General features: G+C 44.4%; 1 protein-coding gene across 1 annotated transcript in view; it reads right to left on the bottom strand.

Annotated features, from left to right (window-relative positions):
* The window catches only part of pdgfd (platelet derived growth factor d), a gene marked incomplete at both ends in the record, with an annotated part of 171,313 nt that overhangs the window by 69,029 nt on the left and 76,029 nt on the right, over positions 1-26,255 (bottom strand). The window contains 2 exons of the mRNA XM_084461885.1: positions 4,649-4,826; positions 15,397-15,586. Of these exons, the coding sequence (XP_084318011.1) occupies positions 4,649-4,826; positions 15,397-15,586 (368 nt within the window). The remainder of the gene's footprint in view (positions 1-4,648; positions 4,827-15,396; positions 15,587-26,255) is intronic.

The raw sequence follows: 26,255 nt of genomic DNA, 5'->3' as shown, positions 1-26,255 counted from the left end.
ACAATGCAAGAATAACGATTAATGTGGACAATATAAAATACTAATTTGCATATTGGTTTTTTTTATAGAGAAGAACGACAATCAATATTTTGAACTCAGAAATTGTATTCTTTGTCACACAGACTTTCTAGGCTGACAGATGAAGATTTTCGGAAGGCAGAGGACTTCATCAGTGTGATGAGAGTTCTCTTCACGTCCACGCTCTGCGTTTCTACTGAAAAGAACCCAACATGCAGTCAGATTCTGCCAATTCTCCAAAAGCTAGAGGTGCATTTTACTGTGGAAGAGGGAGACACAGTATTTGTATCCAACCTTAAGAAGCAAGTTTGGGCAAACCTGTCCAAGCGGTACCAGGTAAATGACTGAGGCGGCTATAAAGAAATGAATGAAGAATAAATTAAATAATTCTATTCCTGTGACTTAATCGTATATTTAAAGAATATTTATGTTTTGCAGAGTGATGACATCAGGAGCTTTCTTGAAGTGGCCACTGCATTAGATCCACGTTTCAAACAAAAGATGGACAAGTGCCACTGTCTGGGACCGGATCAAGGGAAAGCTGACTGACTCTGAGCAGGTGAAATGTCATTCATGTACAAATATATACCGTCTCCTCTTCAGTTATTAAAATTTTGATCTACAGTAAATGCCAATTATTTTCTCTGTAGACAACAGAGGATGATCATGGAGAAGATGGTGGTGTCACACTCTTAATGCGGTCCGAGAAAAGGCATGAGAATGAGGACGGAGTGGAGAGCGAGGAAGAGGAGAATGTAAGTATGATAGCTGAAATTTGATGGGTTCTTAATCTTAATAATGATCTATGTCTTTAATGGATGTTTTAACTTTTTTTGTGATAACCCTATTCTTTGTTTGTTTGTTTAGCAACCCCCTCCCTGCAAACGTCCCAGAAAGTCTCCGCTGGAGGAGCTTTTTTCTGATGAGTATGCACTAAAGATGTCGTCACAGCAGAGGTCGAAGTCCGTCCAGGACAAAGGCAGAGAAGGAGATGCAGATGTATACAGATACGCCACCAACCGTGATGTCTGATGACCCTGCTGCCTGGTGGTGGAACCAGCGAATGACTTATCCTCTCCTGTCAGACATGGCCTTTTCATTTGTGTGTCCAGGCCTCCTCTACTCCTAGTGAACGAGTGTTCTCCACTGCGGGAGACACAATCTGTGCTGAACGCCCGCGCCTACTGCCTGAGAAGGCAGATATGCTTATTTTTCTCAACAAGAACTGTTTCTAATTTAGGGAGTGTTTATACCTGCTAGCCTGGACTAGGATGTGTTTTGTATATTTGCTCTTTGGATATTCTACACCAGGTCAGCCTGTCAGTGGGAGCTCAGTATGTTTAAGTACCACTGTGTGTGTGTACCACTGTGGGATGGAGGGAGAGGAGAGAGGTGAGGGAAGAGGGAGAGGAGGAGAAGGAGGGATGGAGGAGAGGGAGGGAGGAGGGATGGATGGAGAGGTGAGGGAGAGGAGGAGAAGGAGGGATGGAGGGAGAGGAAAGGCGAAGAGGATGGAGGAGGAGAGGGAGGGATGGAGAGGGAGGGAGGAGGGAGAGGAAAGGAGGAGAGGATGGAGGGATGCAAGGAGAGGAGGAGAGGGATGGATGAGAGGGGAGGGATGGAGGGAGAGGAGAGGATGGTGGGATGGAGGAGGAGAGGTGAGGGAAGAGGGAGAGGATGGAGGGATGCAGGGAGAGGAGAGGAGGACAGGGAGGAAGGATGAAGGGAGAGGTGAGGGAGGGATAGAGGGAGAGGAGGAGAGGGAGGGAGGAGGGATGGATGGAGAGGTGAGGGAGAGGAGGAGAGGGAGGGATGGAGGGAGAGGAGAGGATGGAGGGATGCAGGGAGAGGAGGAGAGGATGGTGGGATGGAGGGGGAGGTGAGGGAGAGGATGGAGGGATGCAGGGAGAGGAGAGGAGGACAGGGAGGAAGGATGAAGGGAGAGGTGAGGGAAGAGGGAGAGGAGGAGAGGGAGGGATGGAGGGAGATGAGGAGAGGGAGGAGGGATGGATGGAGAGGTGAGGGAAGAGGGAGAGGAGGAGGGATGGAGGGAGAGGAAAGAGGAGAGGATGGAGGGATGCAGGGAGGATGGTGGGATGGAGGGGGAGGAGGAGAGAGGGATGGAGGGAGAGGTGAGGGAGGGAGGAGGGATGCAGGGAGAGGAGAGGGATGGATGAGAGGAGAGGATGGTGGGATGGAGGGGGAGGAGGAGAGGGGAGGGAGGAGGGATGGAGGGAGAGGAAAGGAGAGGATGGAGGGATGCAGGGAGAGGAGAGGAGGACAGGGAGGAAGGATGAGGAGAGGATGGAGAGGGATGAAGGGAGAGGAGAAGGTGGAGGGACGCAAGGAGAGAAGAGGGAGGGATGGAGGGAGAGGAGAGGGAGGGGGTGTGGAGGTTTTGAAAAGATTCTCCCATTCTGGGAGATGCAGGTTGTCTCAAGGGATTGGCAGGATTGGAGAGGGGAGTTGTGGGTAGAGAGAGGGGGGTTGTGGGTAGAGAGAAGGGTCACACACACACACACACACACACACACAGCTGACGCATCCCTATTCACTCTTTCACACACAGATTCACTGTCACACACACCAAATTAAACTATGTGAATTCACAGGTTCAACTGTATGAAATGAATTTTGAATGACTTGTTTTTAAAAGATTATTACAAATAAATGTTTCTTCTGTGAAATAAGCGTGCAGCCTGTTTTGACCCCACCCATCAAAGAATCGGAATCGAGAATCGTTAAGAACCGGAATCGAAAAGAAGAATCGGAATCGTTAAAATCCAAACGATGCCCAACCCTACTTGGGTCTCCTGTGAAGTTTTGTACTATCAGAAATTACCAACACCTCCACTCATTTCCACTCTCCCTCTCTCCCTCCCTCTCTCAGTCCCTCTCCCTCTCAGCTCAGGTTGTTCAGGAGGAGTTATTAGCTGTCAGGGTGATACGATCTGAGACACCTGTTCCCTCCTTCCTCTCCTCCTCTCCCACACTCCCCCTCTCCACCTCAGCCTTATCTCTAGGACAGGTCTGGAGTGAACAAATTACCTACTAAATGAAGCACCGCACTGGAGCCAGTGGAGGGGAACGTGGGTGTGTGTGTGTGTGTGATCTGTGTGGGGGATATAAGCTATAAGATGAGTTGGACATCCTGACATCTTGTTAATGGCCGTTTTCTCTGCTTCAGAAAGTGCACTTCTGAGACTGATTTGAGAGGGATGAGGAAGGAGAAGACAGAAGGTGCTGTGGGGGGACATTAGAGGACGTGTCTCTCCTGGTGATGACAGAGCGAGAGAGGCCTGCTGAACAGAAAGACCACAGGCTCATATCCTCTAACAGCGGACAGCAACGCCAGAGTGTTGTGGCATATTGGCCTTGATGGGAAAGTGTAGTGCTTTCCAGTGACTGGTTTAATAAAACTAAAACTCTCCCTCTCCTGTCTCTCTGGTGAGGAGAATGTGTCTGAACAGCTGAGAGAACACTGTGCTTTTAAAGCTGAGGGAACATTGGGTCTCATTCACGAACAAAGTTACGAAGTAGGTTTACGAAGAGATTTCTTTGTAAACCCCACTTAAGAAGTTTCCATGAAAATTCTGGCATTCACTGCTGTTTCCCATATGTTTTCTCATCTAAGTAAACAGCGGATTCACCTCTGTTTTCTCATCTGGGAAAACAGCGGATTCACCTCTGTTTTCTCACCTTAGCTAGAATCTACAAACACAGAAGAGCTGTCGTAATTAGGCTACAGGGGTGCAGACATTTGTACAAAATACATGTACACTTCAATTCTACAGTTGTATAATATTGTAGGAATGGAATACAATCATATTTGTATCACTTGTAATATATTTTGATAATTGTTTTCATAATTTTACAAAGTGAGAATGCTGTCTTTTCAATAATAGCTCAGATGTGCTGGTCCAGCTCAACTGTTGTACACCAACTGTTGTTCAGTATTCACTGAACGAGTAGGCTAACAGCATCCCAGGCATCTTTCTTTGTGTTATTTTACATCCACTACTGATGCTACTAAATATGTCCGCTGCTCCACCATCTTTAGATCTTCATTTGGGCCTGCTGTGATTCCTGTGTGTGTCGCTCGTTTTCACCCTCACCCCTTTGTGTATTTTGTGCATTTTTGTATATTGTAGGCTATTGTAGATTGTATTGCATCACTTTGTTATTGTATTTTTGTTCTTTCTTGTTCTTGCTCTATGTTTATTATCATGCCTCAACATACCAAGGCAAATTTCCTCGTAGGTGTAAACCTACTTGGCTAAATAAACATCTGATTCTGATTACCCACACTGGATTTGATCTGCGGTCCTCTGACTTGTGAATGCACCTGACACAACATTGCCTTATGGGGTTGGCAGGGTGTTTACCTATGCTAATTTGGGAGAACTGAGGCATTCTTTCAATTTACGAAACAATAGGATTCATCATTATGAGAAGGCAGGTGCGAAATCTGCAAACTCATCAGCAGTTTACGAACACATCAAACAGGAGCTTTCATTAGAAACGGTCTAAGGAAGAAATTGACCAATGGAGCCTAGAAGATATTGGTGAATGAGGCCCATTGTGTGTGTGTGTGTGTGTGTGTGTGTGTCTGTGTGTGTCCTTCTCTCACCAGTAGGGAGTAGTAGAGCTTGAAGCCAGGCTTGGCTACAAAGTAGTCGTCAGACTTGAAGGTGACCTTGAGCAGGTTGGTGTTTGAAGTGAGGAGGGGGGGCGTTCTCTGGCCACACCAGCGGCCCCAGATGATGCTGCTGGTCTCTGATATGTCCTCCACTTCCACAAAGTCATACCTGGAGCATGGTGGAGGGGAAGGGGTGGTTAAAATAAGCTCATCAACGCACTGATGCAAGCACTCCCTCCTGTTCTGTGAGGTATTTGTGAAGAAATATGACGTACATTGTGGAAATATTCTACAGTTTGTACAATCCAGGGCCGCGTTTCCCAGAGCCATCGTAGCGCTACGTTCATTGTAAGATAAGTCGTAAGTTCTCCCTCTAGGTGGCGCATCGTTTCCCAGAGCCTTCTTAGGCTAAGGTATACCTTGGCTAAGGAGGCTCTGGGAAACAGCTCTTCCCAAGGTATACCGTAAATCGAGCTTCTGAAGGTACATTGTAAGCTCTCCCTTGAGCTGACGCGCTGTTTCCCAGAGTCTCCTTAGCCAAGGTATACCTTACCCAAGAGATACTTTCTGGGGTCGGTCTGAACCCATCGTAAGCTGTCCCTTAGCGATACGATCATCCTGTTATAGTTTTAGCCCGATTAGAGCAACATTATACTTTTAAAAAGGAGAGTTGCAATATAGCGCACATCTATCTACCCTACCTGCGCAAATTACATCATTAGTCCTACAATAAACTTTTATGAAAATTAATGATGAAAACAATGTTTTTGTAGCCTATATGACACATCACGGGGATGCTGGGTTTAAAAATTGTATTGATCCAGATTGAATCCAATCTGTGAACAAAAACAATATTTTCTTATGTAAAGGGACAATTTGATGACATGGCTTTTCTGGCTGTCTGTATATAGCTACTGTAGGATACTGACGGATATCCTGGCGAATTGATTAACTACTTGCCAAGGGAGCAAATGTAATCCCTCCATCCATTCTCCCTTATTAGGGGCTGAGCCCACAGCACATCAAAACATTGTACAGTAAACAGTACTGTATGCAGCTACTGCAAATACACACTCTATAAATCTCCAATGTCCATGTGTAACAGGTTGAATAAGTACTTAGTGTTTAATTGTGAAATTCCTGCTAAAGTATGTATTATAATCTTTGTATTGTTTGTCCTGCAATGAGAGGTTCAGTTAGCGCCATCTACTGGTACCTTTAAAGTCTATAAACGTGAACGGAAACCGGATGCCCTTAGCAGTCTTCTAGCTCTCTGCTATGCGGTAAGTCACGTTCCAGTGCTTCTCTGCAAAAAATATCATATTCTACCTTCAAGTTAACTTAGGAATCCACTGTTCGTTTCTCATCTTAGGCAATATGCAACAGTAGTTGACAGGCTATTACGTTGGTGCATTTTCATTTTGCATGTAATCGCACCACGTTAGTTGTAAGCTGCATGTAATCGCGCCACGTTAGGTTGGTAGGCTAGTAGTAGGCTAGGCCCTACTAATTTTGTAACCAAAGTCATTATTATTTCCCTTATAGAAGTCAGAGCCAGTGGAGGAGCTAATTTCCTTTTTTATGTTTGAACCAACCATTGCAGGTAATTGTTGTTGCACAGTGTTCTGTATCTTAAGGCTTAAGTTAACGAATGCATATTAGCCGCCACGTTCTTTAAGGCAGCAACGTGCTTGCCCGCTCTATTTTCTATTCACCACCAGGTGGTGATGTAAGGCAATTATTTATTAATTTTTGTTACCTTCAATATGTTGGTATGTTCTCTATTCATTTCTTTATAAAATAATAGGATGATGCAGGTTAAAAACAAGTAAAATAAGATTGTATTGAATTCATTGCAAAGCATTAATGTTAAAACCACTATACGATCATCTCTTGTTAACTTTTGTTAAAGGTCTTGGAATTGGAATGTATTTCATGTAAAATCTATATATGTTTTGTACTAAAGCAGTCTTCTAGCTCTCTGCTATGCGAAGCCAGAGCCAGTGGAGGAGCTAATTTCCTTTTTTATGTTTGAACCAACCATTGCAGCTACCTGAGTAAAGAGCCACATCATCCAACCAGGGCCTCTGTGTGTGTTCTTGGTGGGACGGGTCCACAACTGTTACACATGAAACATTTTCATTACTTGATAGTGTGAATTTTATCTCAAAAACTAAAGTTTTGAGCGGACTTCATTGTCCGTGAGGCCCGTAAGAGACGGGATAGCCTCTGGTACCGTGGTACACCGATCCAAATCTTTGAGGACTACAGTCAAGAGGTCCTTGAGCAATGCACACGATACCGAGACGTCATGGCAAAGTTGTATAACATAGGCCTCAGACCGGCAATCCAGTACCCTGCTCGCCTGCAGATCACTACGAAGAACGGGGCCAAGAAGAGGTTCGCCTCGGTCGAGGAGGCCATCATGTTCGTGACTAGCTACCGAGAGGGCCCGGAATAAAGTTGTCTAACATGGCCGTTGGAACGACCAATAACGATTTTGGCGTTATTACTAGCAATACAGACGCGTACCTTTTTCTACCCGAACATTGAAACCCGCATGCACTTTTACACTTTTTTATTATTCTTATCTAGTTTATTTGCGTGCTCAAGTGGATCTGTTTGGGACTGGGCGACAGACTGTGGCTAGCTCGGAGTCTAGGACTGGATATGGTGCCGTCAGTGTGCGAGGGATAGCTGGATGGCTGGCTAGCTCAATGACCAGCTGGACTCGGACTGTGGACTTTTTCTTTTCAGCTACCGAGGACTGCTTGGTCACTGCCGGGCAAGACTGGGGAACTACTCTATCATGAGGGCTGTCTTTTGTCCGGGGAATGTTGAGTGCTGGTGTTGGTTGGCTTGACTGGCTAGCTTAGCCACTGGCTGGGCTAGTACAGTTAACATTCAGCGCTAATGTGCCTTAATGGAGCCTCCGGATGCCCTTCTCGCTTATCTTGGTCAGAAGACTCCTAGAGTTGGCTCGAATTTTCGGGAGTTAGGTAGCTACTATTGTGTACAACTGCTATCACTATTATATTCTCTGGCTTTCTCATTGAACGGTCTGGTCTGTTACTGCTGACGGCCATAACTACGGTAGCCAACAAGAATCATTGTTCGGTGTTCACGGTCACTCCCACGCAGTTACATAGTCTTGGGATATTGTTCGCTGTATTGTTCTGATATAATGTGCAGTTATGTTCCACAATGCACTGAGCTGTCTAAACAGCTGTTGATAATGTGATAATGCCTATTTAATGTTCTCAGCGGTTTGCAATGTTATTCATGAGACACTACTGCTGATGACAGCACACTGGGCTATATTGCTGTTATTAGCCTCTATACTTCAGCGTTCTTTATTATTATTATTATTATTATTTTAACTAACCTTTTGTTTGAGGCAATTGCAACTGCTGCTTTTCCAGTACAAGGTTTGTACAACATCTGTTAGTTGTTGTTGTTTCCAACTGTTTATACTTGAAACCATTGGGGTTATAATTATATTTACAGGTGGGTAATAGAGGCCCTTGGAGAAGGAAGAATAGTTAGAAGATGGAAGGGAAGATTACGCTAAGCACAGGGATTGTTATTTTGGGGGGAGGGGTGGAGCATGGAATTGGGACTAGGAATAGATACCATGGTTTGGGAGGGCGAAGTGGGACAGGGTGGAAGGTAGGAGCTCTGGGGGGGACTAGGAAGGTGGAGGATACGTATGGGTGCCTTGGGTTGAGGGATAGTGAGAGCATAGGGTGGGTCCTTGGGGAGGGTGGGAGCTGGGGGCTGGGGCGGGTGGAGGGTGGGTGTGGACATGCTAACCTTGAAAGGAGATGCAAGATAGAATGGTTGCGCTCAATGGGTGCAGACGGGGACACTTCTACGGTCACCTTTTATCTAGTCACACTGATTGCTATGTTTCCTTTGTTTTTGTACTTTACTGTTTATTCATACTTTGTATTCCTTATTTGTTGTAGCACACGTTTCAGGATGACACTTTTGACCTGGTACTCTGACCCATGGCTGATGTGACTGGAGTGACGGCTGGTGGCGGGCAGGCAGTGAGGATAATCTCCTTGAATACTTGTGTTCCAAATTTGAACTCTCACTCACTGATATTTGGAGGCGACCTGAATTGCGTTATGGACCCAAGATGGGATAGGTCTAGCCCGAAGCCGGTGACAATTTCCAAATCTACTCAGATACTCTCTACTTTCATGGACCGATTTGGCTATGCTGACCCATGGAGGTCTTTACACCCCTCTGCTAGACAATATTATTTCTTCTCCCACAGACATCGTTCATTTTCACGTATAGATTATTTTATTATTGACAAAAGACTACTTCCATCTGTGATGTCTGTCCATTTCTGAATCAATTACATACTTTTGTGAAACAAACCAGAATGCTGAGACATCTGCGTCCCTATTGTGGGAAACTATTAAAGCCTTTCTTAGGAGGAGGATTATCTCTTATACTTCCCACATTAACAAGACTCGCAGAGCACGCCAAAGGGAGTTAGAGGAGTCCATATCCAACCTAGACACTCTACTCTCGAACAGTTCGACGCCTGACCTGTACAAAGAGAGGCTGACCCTCCGAACTGAGCTGGACCTTCTCTTGACAAGAGATGCAGAGTGTCTCCTCCTTCACTCTCGGGGAACTATGTACGAGCATGGAGACAAGGCTGGTCGTCTTCTAGCCCACCAGCTAAAAGCCAGGATGGCTTCAAACCATATTAGCCAAATTCAGGATGAAAAGGGCACCCCTACTTCTGATCCGGGAGAGATTAACAACACATTTAAAGCATACTACTCCCATCTATATACATCTGAGTCCTCCAATGATGAAACAGGTCTACTTGAATTTTTAGATCGATTGGAAACACCACAAATTTCGGCTTGTTGATCAACAGATGCTAGATGCACCTTTAACGCTTTCTGAAATCAAGAATGCCATTCGGTCAATGAACAGCGGAAAGTCCCCGGGACCGGATGGGTACCCGGTGAAGTTTTACAAGAGGTTCTCGGATCAACTAGCCCCTTTACTACTCGAAATGTTTAATCAGTCGCACCAACAGGGCTCCCTACCGCCCCCCCTTACGCAGGCATCCATCTCTCTGATTTTCAAGAAGGGCAAAGATCCGCGCTTCGTATCACCCCATCTGTCTCTCACCAGTAGATGTGAAGATACTTGCCAAGACTTTTGCCTGTAGATTAGAATCTATTATACCTTTGGTGATATCGAAAGATCAGACAGGGTTCATAAAGGGGAGACACTCTTTTACTAATGTTCGGAGGCTCCTTAGTGTCGTCCACACCCCACCCTCTCAGACTGAATCGGAGGCCATTATTGCACTTGACGCCGAAAAGGCTTCCGATAGGGTGGAGTGGAGCTACTTCCCTGCAGAAGTTTGGCTTTGGCGCGAACCTCATCTCCTGGATCAGGTTACTATATTCTTCTCCTCATGCGTCTGTCTGCACCAACACCCAACGCTCTAAGCCCTTTCCTCTCTTCCGTGGCACACGCCAGGGGTGCCCACTCTCCCCACTTCTGTTTGCGATAGTAATAGAGCCGCTGGCTATCGCTCTGAGAGCGGAGAGGGGGTTCAAGGGGATCCTGAGAGGAGACACAGAGCATAGTCTCACTCTATGCTGACGATCTTCTTCTTTATGTCCGTGACCCCTTGTCGATTATCCCACACATTCTTTCTTTCTTGGAGTCTTTTGGTAGGCTCTCAGGGTATAAATTGAACATCCAGAAAAGTGAATGCTTCCTCGCCAATCAGCTGGCCAAGGAGCTAACATCATCATCGATACCCTTTAGATTGTCTGACTCGGGATTCAAATATCTAGGCATCACAATAACACGGTCCTTTGGCGCTCTGAAGGAGTAGAACCTTTCTACTCTAACGGCCACAGTTAGGAATGATCTACGGAGGTGGGGCCTCTTACCGCTCTCCTTGGCAGGGAGGGTCCAGGCGGTCAAGTGTCTACCCATCTTCCTACCTACGTCCTTCTTTAACTCCATTAACAGTGTGATCTCTTCTTTTATATGGGCGAGTAAACATGCGAGAGCCAGCAGAGCCCTTCTCCAGAGGGAGAGGTCCCAGGGTGGACTTGGCCTGCCTGATCTAAAGGGCTACTATTGGGCTGCTAATGTCCATAAGATCCTTTTATGGTTTCTCTCGCCCCAGAGAAACTGGTGCCAGGTTGAGGCTGACTCATGCTCCTCCTCCTTACTTCAAGCCCTGGCATGTAGTGCCCTGCCCTTTTCTCCCTCATTTCACGTCCAACCTGGTGGTAATTGGCACTCTAAAGATCTGGGCTCAAGTTAGATGACACTTCGGATGGCTCACTCTCCCCCGAGCAACCCCTTTGTGCAGTAATCACCTCTTCCTGCCGGCAAAGTTGGATTCCCGATTCGCCTCTTTAAAGAGGAAAGGCCTCCTCTCTGTGGGGAACTTATATATGGATGGTGTGTTTGCCAGCTTTAACCAACTACGCACGGCCTTTGACTTAAACGGCTCAGACTTCATTAGATATCTCCAGCTCCGAGACTTTGTAAGGACCCACTCCTCCTCGTTTCCTCTGACTCCGCCCACAGTCGGCGTTGACCTGATACTTGGTGCTAGAACTTTGAGCAGAGGTCACGTCTCCTACTTTTATAACCTGCTCTCTATAGCAAATGAGACGTCCGTTCAGCAAGACCAGGGCCGACTGGGAGAGAGAGTTGCAACTCACCTTGTCTGACGACTTTTGGGAAGGAGCCCTTCGAACTGTGAACGCGTCCTCCAGCTGCGCCAGACTTAGTCTCATCCAGTTTAAGGTCCTGCATAGACTCCACTACAGCAAGGCCAAACTGTCCAGACTCTATCCAGACAAACATGATGACCAATGTCAAAGATGTTGCCAAGCCACCTGTAATCTGACACACATGTTCTGGTCCTGCTCCAAATTACTTAACTTCTGGGAATCTTTTTTTGACTCGATCTCGACAATCCTTAAAATTAAAATATACCCGTCCCCCCACATAGCTATCTTTGGGAGGCCCCCGGACGGAGTGACATTAACGACAATTCAGACTAATGTTGTTTCCTTTGCTTCCCTGATCGCTCGCAGGAAGATTTTACTTTTGTGGAAATCTGCCAATCCTCCCTCGGTCAAAGCATGGCTGAATGATATTATGTTCCTCCTAAAATTAGAAAAAATAAAATTCACACTTAGAGGTTCCTCAGATAGATTTTACTCTCACTGGAGACCACTGATTAGTTTCGTAGAACAGCTTCCTGCTAATGAAGTGTCGCCGTAGTACTCTCCTTTGTGTCTGCCTGCGCCGAGCGCATTACCTTGGGGTCAACATCTCATACCTCGCTGCCTGTCTGCCACGCATATACAGCCATCCACTGTATGAAACCACCTAGTTCAGCCGAGATGTCAGATTGTGATGTGTGATTATATGTTTTTATTTTATTTTATTATTACTGGTCCTACTATTCGAGAGCTCAGGTAACCCAATTCTTATTCTGATGATGTATTTTCTGTCATTCATCTAATTTGTTTTTGTCTACCTTTTGGGAGGGAGGGAGGGATGGAGGGGGGAGGGGGGGAGGTAGGCAGTGAGGGGGGGGAGGTAGGCAGTGAGGGGGGGGAGGGGTGGGTAAAAGTAAAAGAAAAACAATTTGAGAATGAATATATTTGTCCCAGTTGTAATGTCAATGCCTCTGTTTCTCAATAAAAATATTGTATAAAAAAAAAAAGTAAACCTCCAGAGAGCCAATTGCCCCCCCTCTCTATTTACATGAAATGGTTTGGTCCTGCTGCCAATCGTGACACCAACGGTACTTGCTTGCAGTGAATTCCAAGTGAGGAGTGTTGTTGAGGAGCATAGGTCTCAGCTTCCTAAAGAACAATCTGGCTTCCAAAAACATTATTGGATGGCAGGCTTGATGGTTTGCGACTGGCTGAGTCTAGTAGCTAGTAACTTTATGCTAGTTAGCAATAGTTAGCTAACAAACTGCCCTAATTTAGCCTATATGGCCAAGCTGGCTAGCTAGCTGGCTACGATTCATACCTAGGCTGTAGACCTGGTCCAGGGCGATCTCCTACGTATAACGCCCTGTTACTCTCAATGCAATTTGCCTATTAAAGCGCTTCATCAGCCCGGTCGTCCGACTCTACAGACAAAACCGTTTCGTTACTCACCAAAGTAAACACATCGTTGGAAAGATGAAAGCCTTTTCTCCTGAAGCGCTACAGTTTGTAGTCCCCCACCTTTCAAATAAAGGGCACATTTGTACACTTAAAAGTTTTATATCCACAGCGCATCGACTGTCTTCTACCGGCGAATCGGCGCTCTCCGCTTTGTTTAGTCTACTCACTGCTGCCACCCATGTCGGGGATGATGCATTACATCTTAAATGGTGTTGTGAGACTCGCGTTGAGGAAGGAGCAAGTAAAAAACAACTTACTTTAGAATATCAAACCATTTAATAGGGGAATGAGAAAACATATGCCAATAATACAATTCAGCTCTGGTTTTAATTGCATGGGAATACAATGGCCTACAACCACATCTAACAACGTGCCAATTATTGTACTTGTCAATTTTATAAGGCAACAGTTACATAAATGTTTCCCGAAATGTTTTCTGAAGAGATCGTTTGCCATAGTTAACTCAGCGTAAATGTTCTCCCGCTAATCAGACTCCTTCCTCAACGCGAGTCTCACAACACCATTTAAGATGTAATGCATCATCCCCGACATGGGTGGCAGCAGTGAGTAGACTAAACAAAGCGGAGAGCGCCGATTCGCCGGTAGAAGAAGACAGTCGATGCGCTGTGGATATAAAACATTTAAGTGTACAAATGTGCCCTTTATTTGAAAGGTGGGGGACTACAAACTGTAGCGCTTCAGGAGAAAAGGCTTTCATCTTTCCAACGATGTGTTTACTTTGGTGAGTAACGAAACGGTTTTGTCTGTAGAGTCGGACGACCGGGCTGATGAAGCGCTTTAATAGGCAAATTGCATTGAGAGTAACAGGGCGTTATACGTAGGAGATCGCCCTGGACCAGGTCTAACCTAGGCTGTTGACTCATCAGGGAGAATATTAAATGAGAAAGGTAGGCTACAGGAGAATAAATATTTGAAAGCAAAACAAAATGCCTTAGAGCTATAATGCATTCCATTATATTTAGAATTATCACCTGCTGCCTGAGTTTAGTTTTCTTTTAAATAAACACATTTCCACCGTAAACTGATGCAGAAAAATCTCAAATTGGTGCAGAAAAATCCACCATGATGCAGGAAATTCAGTGTAATTTGGGGGAGGACCCGCAGACCCCCCGCTTATTGTATCCTCCCAATGTTGAAATCAAACCTATACCACTGGTGGGTTTATAGAGGCCCTAATAGGTTTGTCATTTGTTTCCTTCTTCCTCCTCAAAACCCTGATCTAGTGCTGCACAGCATCTGTAATTAACTTTCTCTCTGCCTCCTCCTCCTCCTCTTTATCCTCCAAGGGCTTCTAGCACTCTTGGAGAAATGCTATCTTTACATCCTTACAAGGTTACTGGATTGGAACTCTTGAGGCCTCATTACAGAAACTTCAAAAGTCTGAAATCCTATCTCTTCTCAGTTTAGGATGACATTTTGGATTGTCTCCTATCTCAGACCTCCTATCTTATTTTAACTTAGGAAATCCTAACTAACTGTACATTTGATTATTCAATCAGCACTCATGCTTTCATGCCTGTATCTATGTTTAGAATGTACACAAGACTGCCTGTAGGCCTACCTTTGATTAATACCGCTCCTCGACAGCCATCAACTGCTCTCACTGGTCACTGGGCTAGTTATGGATATGCAATGTCTCCCCCATAATTCTAATGAGAACTCCCACTTGGTCAAAAATATTTGTTTTAATGCCAAAACTAGTGGACTTTAAGATCGCTAACATTTAACAAAGCAAAAATTTGCATCACGGCTAATAGCGGACATAATTTGTGGTTTGACACAGCTGTAGACAATTGGCTAATAACCATTGCTAGCTGAGAGGACGTTGTGTCGTCCCATTCACTTCTCAGCCAAAGACAACTGGGTTTAAATAAGTCAATATAGCTCCTTAAATGTAATAAGTTAGCTAGCTAGACATCTAGTGATCAGCCATACTCTTGTTTGACTCTACCACCACCTTAAACGTTAGATGGGTTATGAATAAAATCCCACTTTATCCAACAAAATAAAGGTTGAATTAAATTCTCATCTCCTTTATTTTCCCTCTCCTCTCTCCTAAGGGATCACTCTCTCCTCTCTCATAAGTGATCACTCTCTTCCTCTCCTCTCTCCTAAGTGATCACTCTCCTTCTCTCCTCTCTCCTAAAGGATCACTCTCTCCTCTCCTCTCTCCTAAGGGATCACTCTCTCCACTCTTCCTCTCCTCTTTCCTAAGGGATCACTCTCCTCCTCTCATCACTCCCAAAGGATCACTCTCTTCCTCTCCTCTCTCCTAAAGGATCACTCTCTCCTCTCCTCTCTCCTAAGGGATCACTCTCTTCCTCTCCTTTCCACTCTGTCCAGCTTGTAAGCGTTGTTCTCATCATCCCTGTTCCTTCTCTAGCCTGCACTGAGCTCAGCAGCTCTCTTCCTCTCTCCCCTCCTCTCTCTCTCTGTCCACTCAGCCCTCCTCTCTTTACAGCCCTCCTACCCTCTCTCTCACATCTCTCGTCCTCCTCATCCCTCTCTCCTCACCTGCAGACATTGTTCTCAGGCTCCTCCAGTCCAAACTGTCCGTCAAACTCCAGCCGGATGCGGGCGTTGGTTGGCGACAGCAGTTTCCATGACAACAGCAGGTTCCTGGGGTAGGAGTTGGGGAAGCGGGGGCTCTGGATTACCCCGCCCACCGCCGTTACTGTGACAACCTCTTCTTTCCGGTACAAGTCTGTGAGGCGATTGCTGTCTGTTAGTGGTTACAACTGGTATAAGTTAGTCTGTCTATGCTCTGGAACGCACAAACACACACACACAAGCAAAACGCTTGAAAAATTACTGAACTATATTTATCAAATTGTTCCAGAGAAATGGAATCGGCCATAAGTGAAAAAATATAAACTGACTCTGTACTCTCTCTCCTCCCATATCTCTCTCTTCTGGACTCCTTATGTCTCTCTGTCCCAATCTCTCTTGGCTTCCTTTCTTCTGTCAGGTGACCAGACTGTACAGTGTCCATGAAGAGACATTCCTCACATTACCCATGTGCCATACAACAACACACACGCACACACACACAGCCATACAGGCACACACACACACACACACATACATGCACACACACACACATACACACACAAACATGAAGTGATATAATTCAAGTGAACTAATTCAAACCTCGTTGTGACCGTGTGCGTGCGTATGTGAGACGTGAAGTGTGTGTGACTGTAAGTGTGTATGTGTGCGTGTATGTGTATGAGAGCGTGCGTACATGTATGTGTGTGTGACTGTACGTGCGTGTATGTGTGAGAGACGGTACATGTGTGTGTGTGTTCGTGTTTGTGTGTGAGAGTGTAAAGCCCAATTTATGCTTCGTCGAGCGACACGTTTAAAACCGTCGCTCGACACTTTTGTCATGGGCGACACTTTTTTGTAAAAGGGCTGTCGCGCACCAACAGATTTTTCTAATGTCCCTGACTCCGTCACATATTGTCACTCAAGTGTGATTGGATAGCTAGATAGAATGCTTGTGCGTTGTCATGGATATGCTTGTTCCACAGCCTTGTTTTAGTTTTGCCTGTCATTTGAGTTACACCGTGTCCCAACTACACGTGACGTGAGCGAGCGTCAGCGACAAAATGCGTTTCATTGCTTTGTTTTCTATTGTTATGTCCTAACTGGACACGAGCGACGCAGCGCAAAGTGGCGCAACGTTTTAACTGCCCTTTTTGACGCTCGCCCTGTTCCTATTTTCCTCCTGTCGCTCGCGTTGACAGGCGTTCGTTCTTTAACCGTCTTCAGTTGGGAATATAGACAAATGACGTAACAGAACAGGAAATTTAACGGTTTCAGTTAGGACAACTGTGTAACACCGTGCCCTAACTGCTTGTGACGTGAGCAACAGAACGCGACATCATGCTGTCCTTACTGAAACCGTTAAATTTCTTGTTCTCAAATGTCATTTGTCTTTATTCCCAACTGACTTTTCCAGAAGCATAAATTAGGCTTAAAGGATAAGGACACTGAATTTCATGTTTAGCCCTATTCTTGGCTTCCCTGGCATGTATCTGACTAGTACAGGTTAAAATATTGCTGTTTTGTGCAGTACAGAGTTCTGTGTCAATAACGTCGGCACCCTGGCTCGTTGCTAGCTATGGTCACAATCTAAAAACTCTAAAAAGTATGATATACGTGGATTTCAAGTTCAGGAATTACATGGTTTATGCTTACCAAGCTCTCATGTAATTATTGAATTGTATTCTTGACGCTTTGGCAGTCAAGTAACTTGTAAACAGTACTAATTTCACCGAACATACAACAGCCATCCCTTCACGCTGTAAACCTCCGCGAAATTCGGATTCGGATGGATTTCGTGGAGGTTTACAGCGTGAAGGGATGGCTGTTGTATGTTTGGTGAAATGAGTACTGCTTACAAGTTACTGTTGTTTCGAAATGCAGAGGCGAAAGGACCTATGGTGTTTACAGGACGATTTCAGAGCTTGGTAAGCATAAACCATGTAATTACATGCCAGGGAAGCCAGGGATAGGGCTAAACATGAAATTCAGTGTCCTTATCCTTTAAGTGTGTGTGAGTGTGTCTGTGTAGGTGTGTGGGAGTCTACGTGTGCATGTGTGTGTGTGTTATTTTGGATATGAAAGCATCAAGGTCGTTAACTGGCCTCTCATACCTGTCTCCTTTGAAACTCTCTCTCCCTCTCCCTCTCTCAGTTCAATTCAATGTGCTTCATAGGCATGAATGTCAGGTGAACAGTATTGCCGTCAAGAATACAATTCAATAATTACATGAGAAAAAAATTAAGTATACGATTAATTAAGTAAACTAACAGATAGATATAAAAAATAGGTCATAAAATAGGTAAATAGAGACCATTAACAAAATATATATATATATATATATTCATACAAAATCAAATGTATCAAATGTCACATGTAAAATAAATGAATACATAATGAACTTTGAACTTTTAAATGAACTTGAAAATAAATAAATACATAAATAAATAATAGAAATACCAACTAATAGAAATAATAATTATATAATTTATTACTAATCATATAATTCCTAATAGAAATAATAACTCTTTCTCTCTGTCACAGCAGTGGGCAGACAATGACACTGACGCACATACCGTTTCCATAGAGACTCATATTCACAGGTAAATTAAGCCTCGCTCCATATGAGGTGCTGACAGTGACAAGTTTGCTTGCAGCACAGGGGAAGAATGTTGGCTTATGTGTGTATCTACAGTTTTTGTATTTGTGTTTATATGTGTGTGTTATTTGCATGTGTGTGTCTGTATGGCTGTATTTGTGAGTGTTTGTGTGTGTGTGTGTGTGTGTGTGTGTGTGTGTGTGTGTGCGCGCGCATGTGCGTCTGTTTGTCTGTTCGTATTACTCTGAAAATGTAATTTAATGTTATTTATTGCTCTATAAATGTTCTTAGCCGGTAGACAAACATACTCCAGGAGCTTGCTCGATCGCCTCGTTGAGAGGGGTCAGGGAAGAATTTTTACAGCTCACTTATCTGGCCCCCGGGTGATTACTGTTTTTTGCTTCCCTCTGGAATATGTAGGGGTGGGATGTCTGCCCACCTCCCTTGTTCTCTGTAAAGCGCATTGTGTTGCCTCTGGGTATGAAATGCGCTATATAAATAAAGCTTTGATTGATTGATTGATTGATGTGTGTGTCTGGGTGTGTACAGTGTGTGTGTGTGCATGTGTGCTTGTATGTGTGGGTGTATGCGTGTATGTGTGTAAGTGTGTCTGTCTGTTTGTATGTGTGTGTGTGTGTATGGAGGTAGATTTATATCATAAATACACACGTACGAAAGTATAATACGCAACCGTGTTTTGCTATCCATCCGCACACATCTCTCGAGTCGTGTGTCGTAACAAGAATTCATGCGTGCGTGAACAGATCCATGCGCAAAACCCCCTTGTCATACGTGCATAAACAGATCCACACGCAAGCGTGTTTTGCTATCGACCCGCAAGTATCTCTCCATTCGTGAACCGTGTTTTGCTATACACCCGTAAACATCTTTCGATTCGTGCTCAACACCCCTCTTCGTACATACTCAAAGAGAATCCGCACGCAAACACCCCAAACGCTTTGCTTGCAAACTGGCAAGACACGCTTGCTCTGCTTGGATTTACGTATGTATTTTTGAGAGAAACATTTCCCTGTTTGGCCGTCTCGATTCGTAACTCGTAATATTCATTAGCTGATTATAAGGCGCTATCTGATTGGCCGGTGACTGCCAATCATTCTAGGCTGGAAGTGGAGGTTGTTTGAAAAGTTATCAAGGGTACGCCGGTCTGCTGAATAACTTTTGCTAGCCGCTATCTGGTGTGAATGACATTACGTTTGCCATCTTAACATCAACCAGATGATCGGTAGCCTACTGTAACTGGGAAAGACATGTATTGATTTGTGAGTAACGTTGTGTTGTGAGCTGGTTCTCTTTATCTTTACGTTAGGCTAACTAACGTCAGCTAAACCTGTTTACCAGAACTGTCGGCATTGAATAGGATCATGACGTTGAACTAGCTTTGGGAGTATTTTGAATGGGCAATAGCATGTTAACGTTAGCATATTAGCTGACTAGAAAGTCAGCATTACATTCCAGATAATAGTTGATCTTTAAGCTTGATTAGCAATCAGCACCCCCCTGTGTTAGGGTACATTGTGCTAACGCGGTGCCCTCTCCAGTTCCGACTGCTGTCTGTTGAGATATAACGCTGCCGACAGATTTCCACCCGGTCTGTCCATTGATAAGGGGTTGCTTTTCTCTGTCTCTTTCGCCTGTAAATATAATTAAAGAAATCTTCACTCAATGATTGTTTGCTTTTTAATTGTTAGTTGTTTGGGTAGGCCTACATTTGCTGATTACTAGCCTACCATATGCATTGACAACAGGCTACTTTAACATAGGCCTACACTACTGTAAGTAGGCTACTAATTGAGAGCCAGCTGACCTGTTATTTTAAAGGTCCATTGTTGGAAGGTCTACGAAACGAATGACTGTACAAGATAATGATTACAGTGTAAATCCTTTACTGTAATTAGAGTTGCATGGAGTCCTGTATAACCTAGTGAGGTAAGTCAGTCAAGCAAATTGAACAGCTGTGTCTACTTTCTGTGACAGCTCATTTAAATCGCTGGTATAGCCTACTTATGTGTCCAGCACAACCAGCTAACGTTAGGTGGGCCTAAATGTCCACCTCTTTTAAACCATACCGATTCTGTTGAAAAAGTTGTAATTTAAGTCTCGTTTTTCTCCTGATATCAGACATTTGAATCAATGGCCTTGCCTGGTGATCTGCTATAGCCTACAATGCATCACTTGTCTCCCCGAGTTGTATAGGCTACTAGATGGCTTTTTCCCCCATTTCATTCAAGTTGTTACAACTGTCGAGCCCTCAATCCATACTGTCTAGTATTCTACTGTACCATTCCAAAATCAATGGCCTGCTCTGTCCATACCTCGGCTTGGCCATTGGTATGCGTGATCTATAAGGTCATTCTGGGTAGACGTCATGTCTTTCTAGAAAGAAAACATGGCAATTATGGGTTAAGATACTAGTTTGGACTGATTTGGGAGAGTAGGCCTTCATGTTTTCTGCGCCGTCTGCAAAATTAAATTAAACTCCACGATCTAGTCACTCTAAATGAATGTAAAGGCATGCTGAAACGGGACACTTGATACTTCACCTCTCCTGGCTCTGCTCAGTCTGTTTGTGAGTTGCATTAACCCGCTTTCAATATTCAACAGAGCACCTGACAAGCCTCAATGTGCTGATGGTATGATGCTACGCTATAGCCTATATGACACCAAGGTTTTTTCTAAGTGGAATAAAGAAAACAAGCATTATTATTCTATGTTTTAGAAAAAGCATAGAATAAGGTGGCCAGGGGGAACAGTTGGCCAGCGGGAACTAGAACATGTGAAAACCTTATGGGTTATGGTTTCACTTTGTTTCCACATACTATGCTTATGAGTTCTGACAGTGTGGGTTGAGCTGGTCAAGTAGGCCATCATGTTTGCGGCACCATCTGCATGGAATAGCCTGCAAAATGAAATTACACTTCATGGTCTAGTCACTCTAAATTAATGTAAGGGTATGGTGAAATCTACAGGAATGTACTCTTGATAATTGTAATTGTCTTAGCCTAATTGAAATAGGGTTGTAGGCTATATGCGAGATATGGCGTGAGCATTAGGCTACTGTACTCTATTAAACTGTGTCAAAAGCAATTCAGTTGTAGGACACGCTTTAATTCTTTAATTGAATGTTTAGATTAGGCTACGATGATCATTAGAACACCTGTGCAGCGGAATGATAGTTTCATTATTCGGTCGGATCTAGCTCTTAGACCCAAGCATCTTCACCTGTTTCGCAATCCGCCGTTAGACGGAAATTGATGTGCCCTCAAGCTTTTATAGCTAGCCATGGAACACGACAGGAACCAACAAGCTGGATGGGTAAGTAGTCTACAATAAACTACCCCGATTAAGTAGAAAATGAAGGTTCAGTCTATTCTTTCGGCCGCCGTAATATGTTTGTAGGCTATGGCGCCCCGTCTAGGCATTAGCCATTGGGATAGATATATTCTTACGGCGCTGGTCCCTTCCAAACTCAGGGAAAAAGAGGCCTACACTATTTGTATTTTCCCGTTTACTGACTTTGAAAAGTTGTCTAAAAAACATTGTATTTGCTCCCTAGTTGCGCTGAAAAAAGACGACGGCATAGCCTAACTCTCATCATTTTCAGCAGTTTTTAGCTTTCATTAATTTTGTTTGAATCGTGGTTTGAATAACTATTCTTATTCTAATATGCTTCTGAAAATGAATAGACCCTCACAGCCAATTTGACATGCCGTTGCAAGGTAAACGTGTGATTAATAACATTAGGCTCATAAGGTCCCTGTTCTATTAGCGGCAGCCATTTCAGTAAGCCAGCATGCTGGTCCACCAAAATCTTAAATGCAACAGGGCCATAATTGAGATTATTATGTTATGTGTTATGGAGAGGACTTGCCGCTATGTTTGACCATATTTTCCACAAATCGCTCCAGTGTTGAGCAAGTTAGACGCGAAATATGTAGTTTTCTCCGAGACTGGATGCTCCTGATTTAATCTTGGTTTCAGTAGCCTACTGTTCTGTGAAATGTAGGCTGATTGCAAAGTGCAAAGTTTGTTTGTTTTTTGTTGGAAAAATTACATTTGAGATGGAACTATTTCGCCGATCGCACTACCCTACTGGTAAACTTCCACTTTGTTTAAACGTTGTAAAGGGTGCGGTCAGCGAAATATTTCCGTCTCAAACTAGAGCAGGTTTGAGTTAAACACTACGAGAATGGGTTCAAATGTGCAAAAAAGGACCCCTCAATTACACATACGTATGTTCACCCAGTATGTAAGGGTCATATGTTCCCCGGTCCCGAAAAAGGCTTCTAAATCCTAACCCAAAATATGCTTCTAAATCCTAACCCAAAAACTGGGGAACATGGGACCCCTACTTTGGTAGAGTAAACATAGGACCCAGGGAAGATACTGTAGGGATGACCCCCTAAAGGGAAATCAACTCATGTTTGGTCCTTGAAATTAGCTAGCCAATGTTTGAGTTTATATTGGAAAATACAAAGAGACAAATGAGTGACACCTTTCTAACATTTTACAAAATGTCAAATATAGCCAAGTTTACTTGTGCCCCTCACAATTCTTTTTTCATTTCTCCATAGGAATTATTAAAACGGCACATCATGGAGAGGTTGCTGGAACGCCTTACACATGTGCTACAACACCTTCCACTGGATGTGGACTATTTGGAGTTTGTGTGCAGTCAGGAGATGGTTTTCGTAGATGCCATATCGCAGCACATTCAAATGCCTGATGACTTTATGGGAGCACTGACAGAGCTGCACAATATGATCCACAGACAAGACCAACTGCCACCTAGGGAGATGCAGCTGGAAAGGAGACCTGGACGTGGACACCCAAGGGTAGTGGTCGACATGGGTCGTGTCGTTCATCTCCTTGAGATTGGGCTGCCTGTGGCTTGCATCGCCAATTTGCTGGAGGTGTCATTGGCCACCCTCAACAGAAGGATGCAAGACGGCAACCTATCAGTCAGGGCATTGTACAGCACCTGTACCGATGAAGAGCTAGATGGAATGGTAGCCGAAATTAAAACAAGGATGCCCCATGTAGGCTATCGGCTAGTGAAAGGGAGTCTGCAGGCACAGGGACATCATGTGCAATGGGAGAGAGTCAGAGCCTCCATGCACCGTGTGGACAGTCTTGGGATTCTGTCCAGAATGACACAGCTGGGATGTGTCGTCAGGCGTACATACTCTGTGCCCTGTCCAAAGTACCTTGTGCACATCGATACAAATCACAAGCTGATCAGGTAACCAGAGTGTAGTTCTTTTTTGTGTTATATTTCTCATGAAAGCTCATTTTGAATATGCCAGTGTTTTGTAGTGCATTGCTTTCTTTTATATTTACCAACAGGTACAACATAGTCATCTATGGCGGGATTGATGGTTATTCACGCAAGGTAACCACCTGCACACTTCTGTTCTGCCAGTAGAATTGACAAGATTTTCTCATTGTGATCCTCTACCGCATTCTCATTCATCCTATGACCTTGCCAATGCTCCATCCCTCCTTTCTCAACCCCCTCACCAACCTCTTCATAGATGTAGCTGTATCTCAGATGGTCTGTGCCTCAGTTAAAAGTTCAAGTCCCAATGATTGTCACACACCCAAGTGTGTGAAATTTGTTCCCTGCATTTGACTCATCCCCTGGGGGAGCAGTGAGCACCAGCGGTGCCGTGTTCGGGAATCATTTGGTGATCTAACCCCCCAATTCCAACCCTTGATGCTGAGTGCCAAGCAGGGAGGGGTACTTTTAATAATGTTCTATTTTCCTAGATCATGTACCTTGGAGCTGCAGACAACAACCGGTCCGACACCCATCTGGCTTTCTTCAACAGAGCTGTTGAGGATTTTGGATATCCACTCAGGTCAGATCTTGGTGTAGTCACACCATATTTTGTGTATTACACCATCATTTGGTCTGTTGCATTGCCCTAGCCTCTAGGGGGAGCCAGCACAGTTGCTAGAACTGCATGTTTGGTATGACCTTCCTCAGTGAAGATATACTCTAGCCTTTTAACCCCCCCATAGACAATGAATGGGGCGGGATTCTGTTTTAATTTGCAATTCTGATCCGTGATTCGGATCCGCTCCATCTGTGAGCCATGCTACACCAAATTTCATGCAAATCGGGCAAATAGTTTTTGGGTAATCCTGCTGACAGACAAGACAAACATGGGCGAAAACATAACCTTGGTGGTTCTTCCGAAGAACGGGTGGAGGTTAAATTGTTATTATTTTGCAGAGTCCGGGCAGATCATGGGGGGGAAAATGTTGGTGTGGCACGCCTGATGATGTCAGTGCGTGGCCCAGAGCATAGCCCTTTCATTGCCGGGAAAAGTGTGCACAACCAAAGGCAAGTATTTTTTCTTGGTATGTAGTTTGATGAGAGGATGAAATGCATTTAATTATCATGGTAGTAAGAGCTGTTGCTGTCTGGATATTCAACAGGATTGAGAGGCTCTGGCGGGACGTGTGGACAGGAGTAACCAGTGTGTTCTATGACACCCTGCACACTTTGGAGGAGCAGGGACAGCTGGATCTCAGCAGCAGTGTCGACCTCTTCTGCTGCCACTATGTGTTTGTGCCACGCTTGCAGGCAAACCTTGAGATCTTCCGGGAGGGGTGGGACAACCACTCATTGAGGACTGAACAGAACCTCACTCCCAATCAGCTGTGGGAAGCGGGCCAAGTGCACAATTCCATTGTGGATCCAGAGGTATTGCATGAATTGTTTCCAAAGACAATTAATTCTTCTAATTAATGAACATTATAATTTGTAACTACTTTATAAAACATTCAGATCACGCTCACACTGTAACGTACTTAATGAATGTGATTTGTAAACTCTCTCAGGAGATGTACATTCCCCGGATCGACTGGGAGGACAGTGGCTATGTGGATGATACACACACTGGGGTGAATGTTCCACAGCTGGACAGCCCACTCACTGCAGAACAAATGGAGCAGCTGATGGAACATATTGACCCTCTGCAACCCTCTGAGTCATTTGGCATAGACCTTTTCTTGGACACTGTGCAGTATGTTCAGGGTGTAGTTGGGGAAACGCTGTAAGGGGTTGGGTGTGTGTGTGTGTGGGGGGGGGGGTCCTACACTTTTACCAATGTGTTGTATATTTATTTTTTATTTATTTCATTTTAAGACCTTTATTGAACAAGTGACCAAAATCGAACATTATTTAACGACCAAAATCGAACATTATTTTCCATGCATCAAATGCCTGACCTAGCGCACTGTGTATGGTCGAGATAAATTCTTTGCGTTTTGAGTTGAGCAGTAGGCTGTAAACTGTGATTTCAGTTATGGTTAATTTTGCGTTCTATCGACCATAACGTTATTTATAAAAAACCTTGCATAAAACGCAAAATTAGTTGAAGTGCTTCATTGTAGCTAGTCCGCGCTGTTCGCGCTTAACGTTGGCTAGCTTGATGTTCGTTCAATCAATCAAAGCTTTTATTTATATTGCGCATTTCATACACAGAGGTAACACAATGCGCTATACAGAGAACAAGGGAGGTGGGCATAGGTCCCACCCCTACATATTCCAGAGGGACAGTTTCACCGGGGGCCAGAAAAGTGAGCTGTTTCTTTTCTTCTTTCTTCCCTGACCTGACCTCTTTCAACGAGACGATCGAGCAAGCTCCTGGAGTATGTTTGTCTAATGGCTAAGAACATTTATAGAGCATTACATTAAATTACATTTAAGAGCAAAAAAGGCTATAAACATCACAGGAGAGACATGGCAAACACTGATGTATGTCTGTGTGCGTGATTGTGCCTGGGTTCAGGTAGAGGCAAACTTCAACTGGAGGAAACGGTACCTTTTAATGAGAACGATTTGGACACTACTGTTGGCTTGCAAAGGTAATAATTGCAGAGAGCAATGTCTTCCTAACAGGACTTGGATCATGCAACCCAACTCCTTGTGTCTGTAATCCGAAGAAATCTTATCCCACCCGCCCAAGGCAACGATGCTGCAGCCCTGCCTGCTAGGCTCACTACAGGTGCCCCTGCTAGGCCCACTACAGGTGCCCCAGCTAGGCCTACTGCAGGTGCCCCTCCCCGTGGAGAGGCAAGGGACAATGTCCAACAGGAATTAAAAAGGTAATTCACCCAAGTATGTTAAAACACAGCATGTGAGTGTAAAATAAAAAACAGAAACTATAGGTTAGATACTTAGGCTATAGTAGTGGTG

This window comes from Borostomias antarcticus (genome assembly GCF_949987555.1).
Source record: "Borostomias antarcticus genome assembly, chromosome: 1".
Taxonomy (NCBI): domain Eukaryota; kingdom Metazoa; phylum Chordata; class Actinopteri; order Stomiiformes; family Stomiidae; genus Borostomias; species Borostomias antarcticus.
Note: the sequence above shows the minus strand (reverse complement) of the source record. Positions and strands in the feature narration are given on the sequence as shown.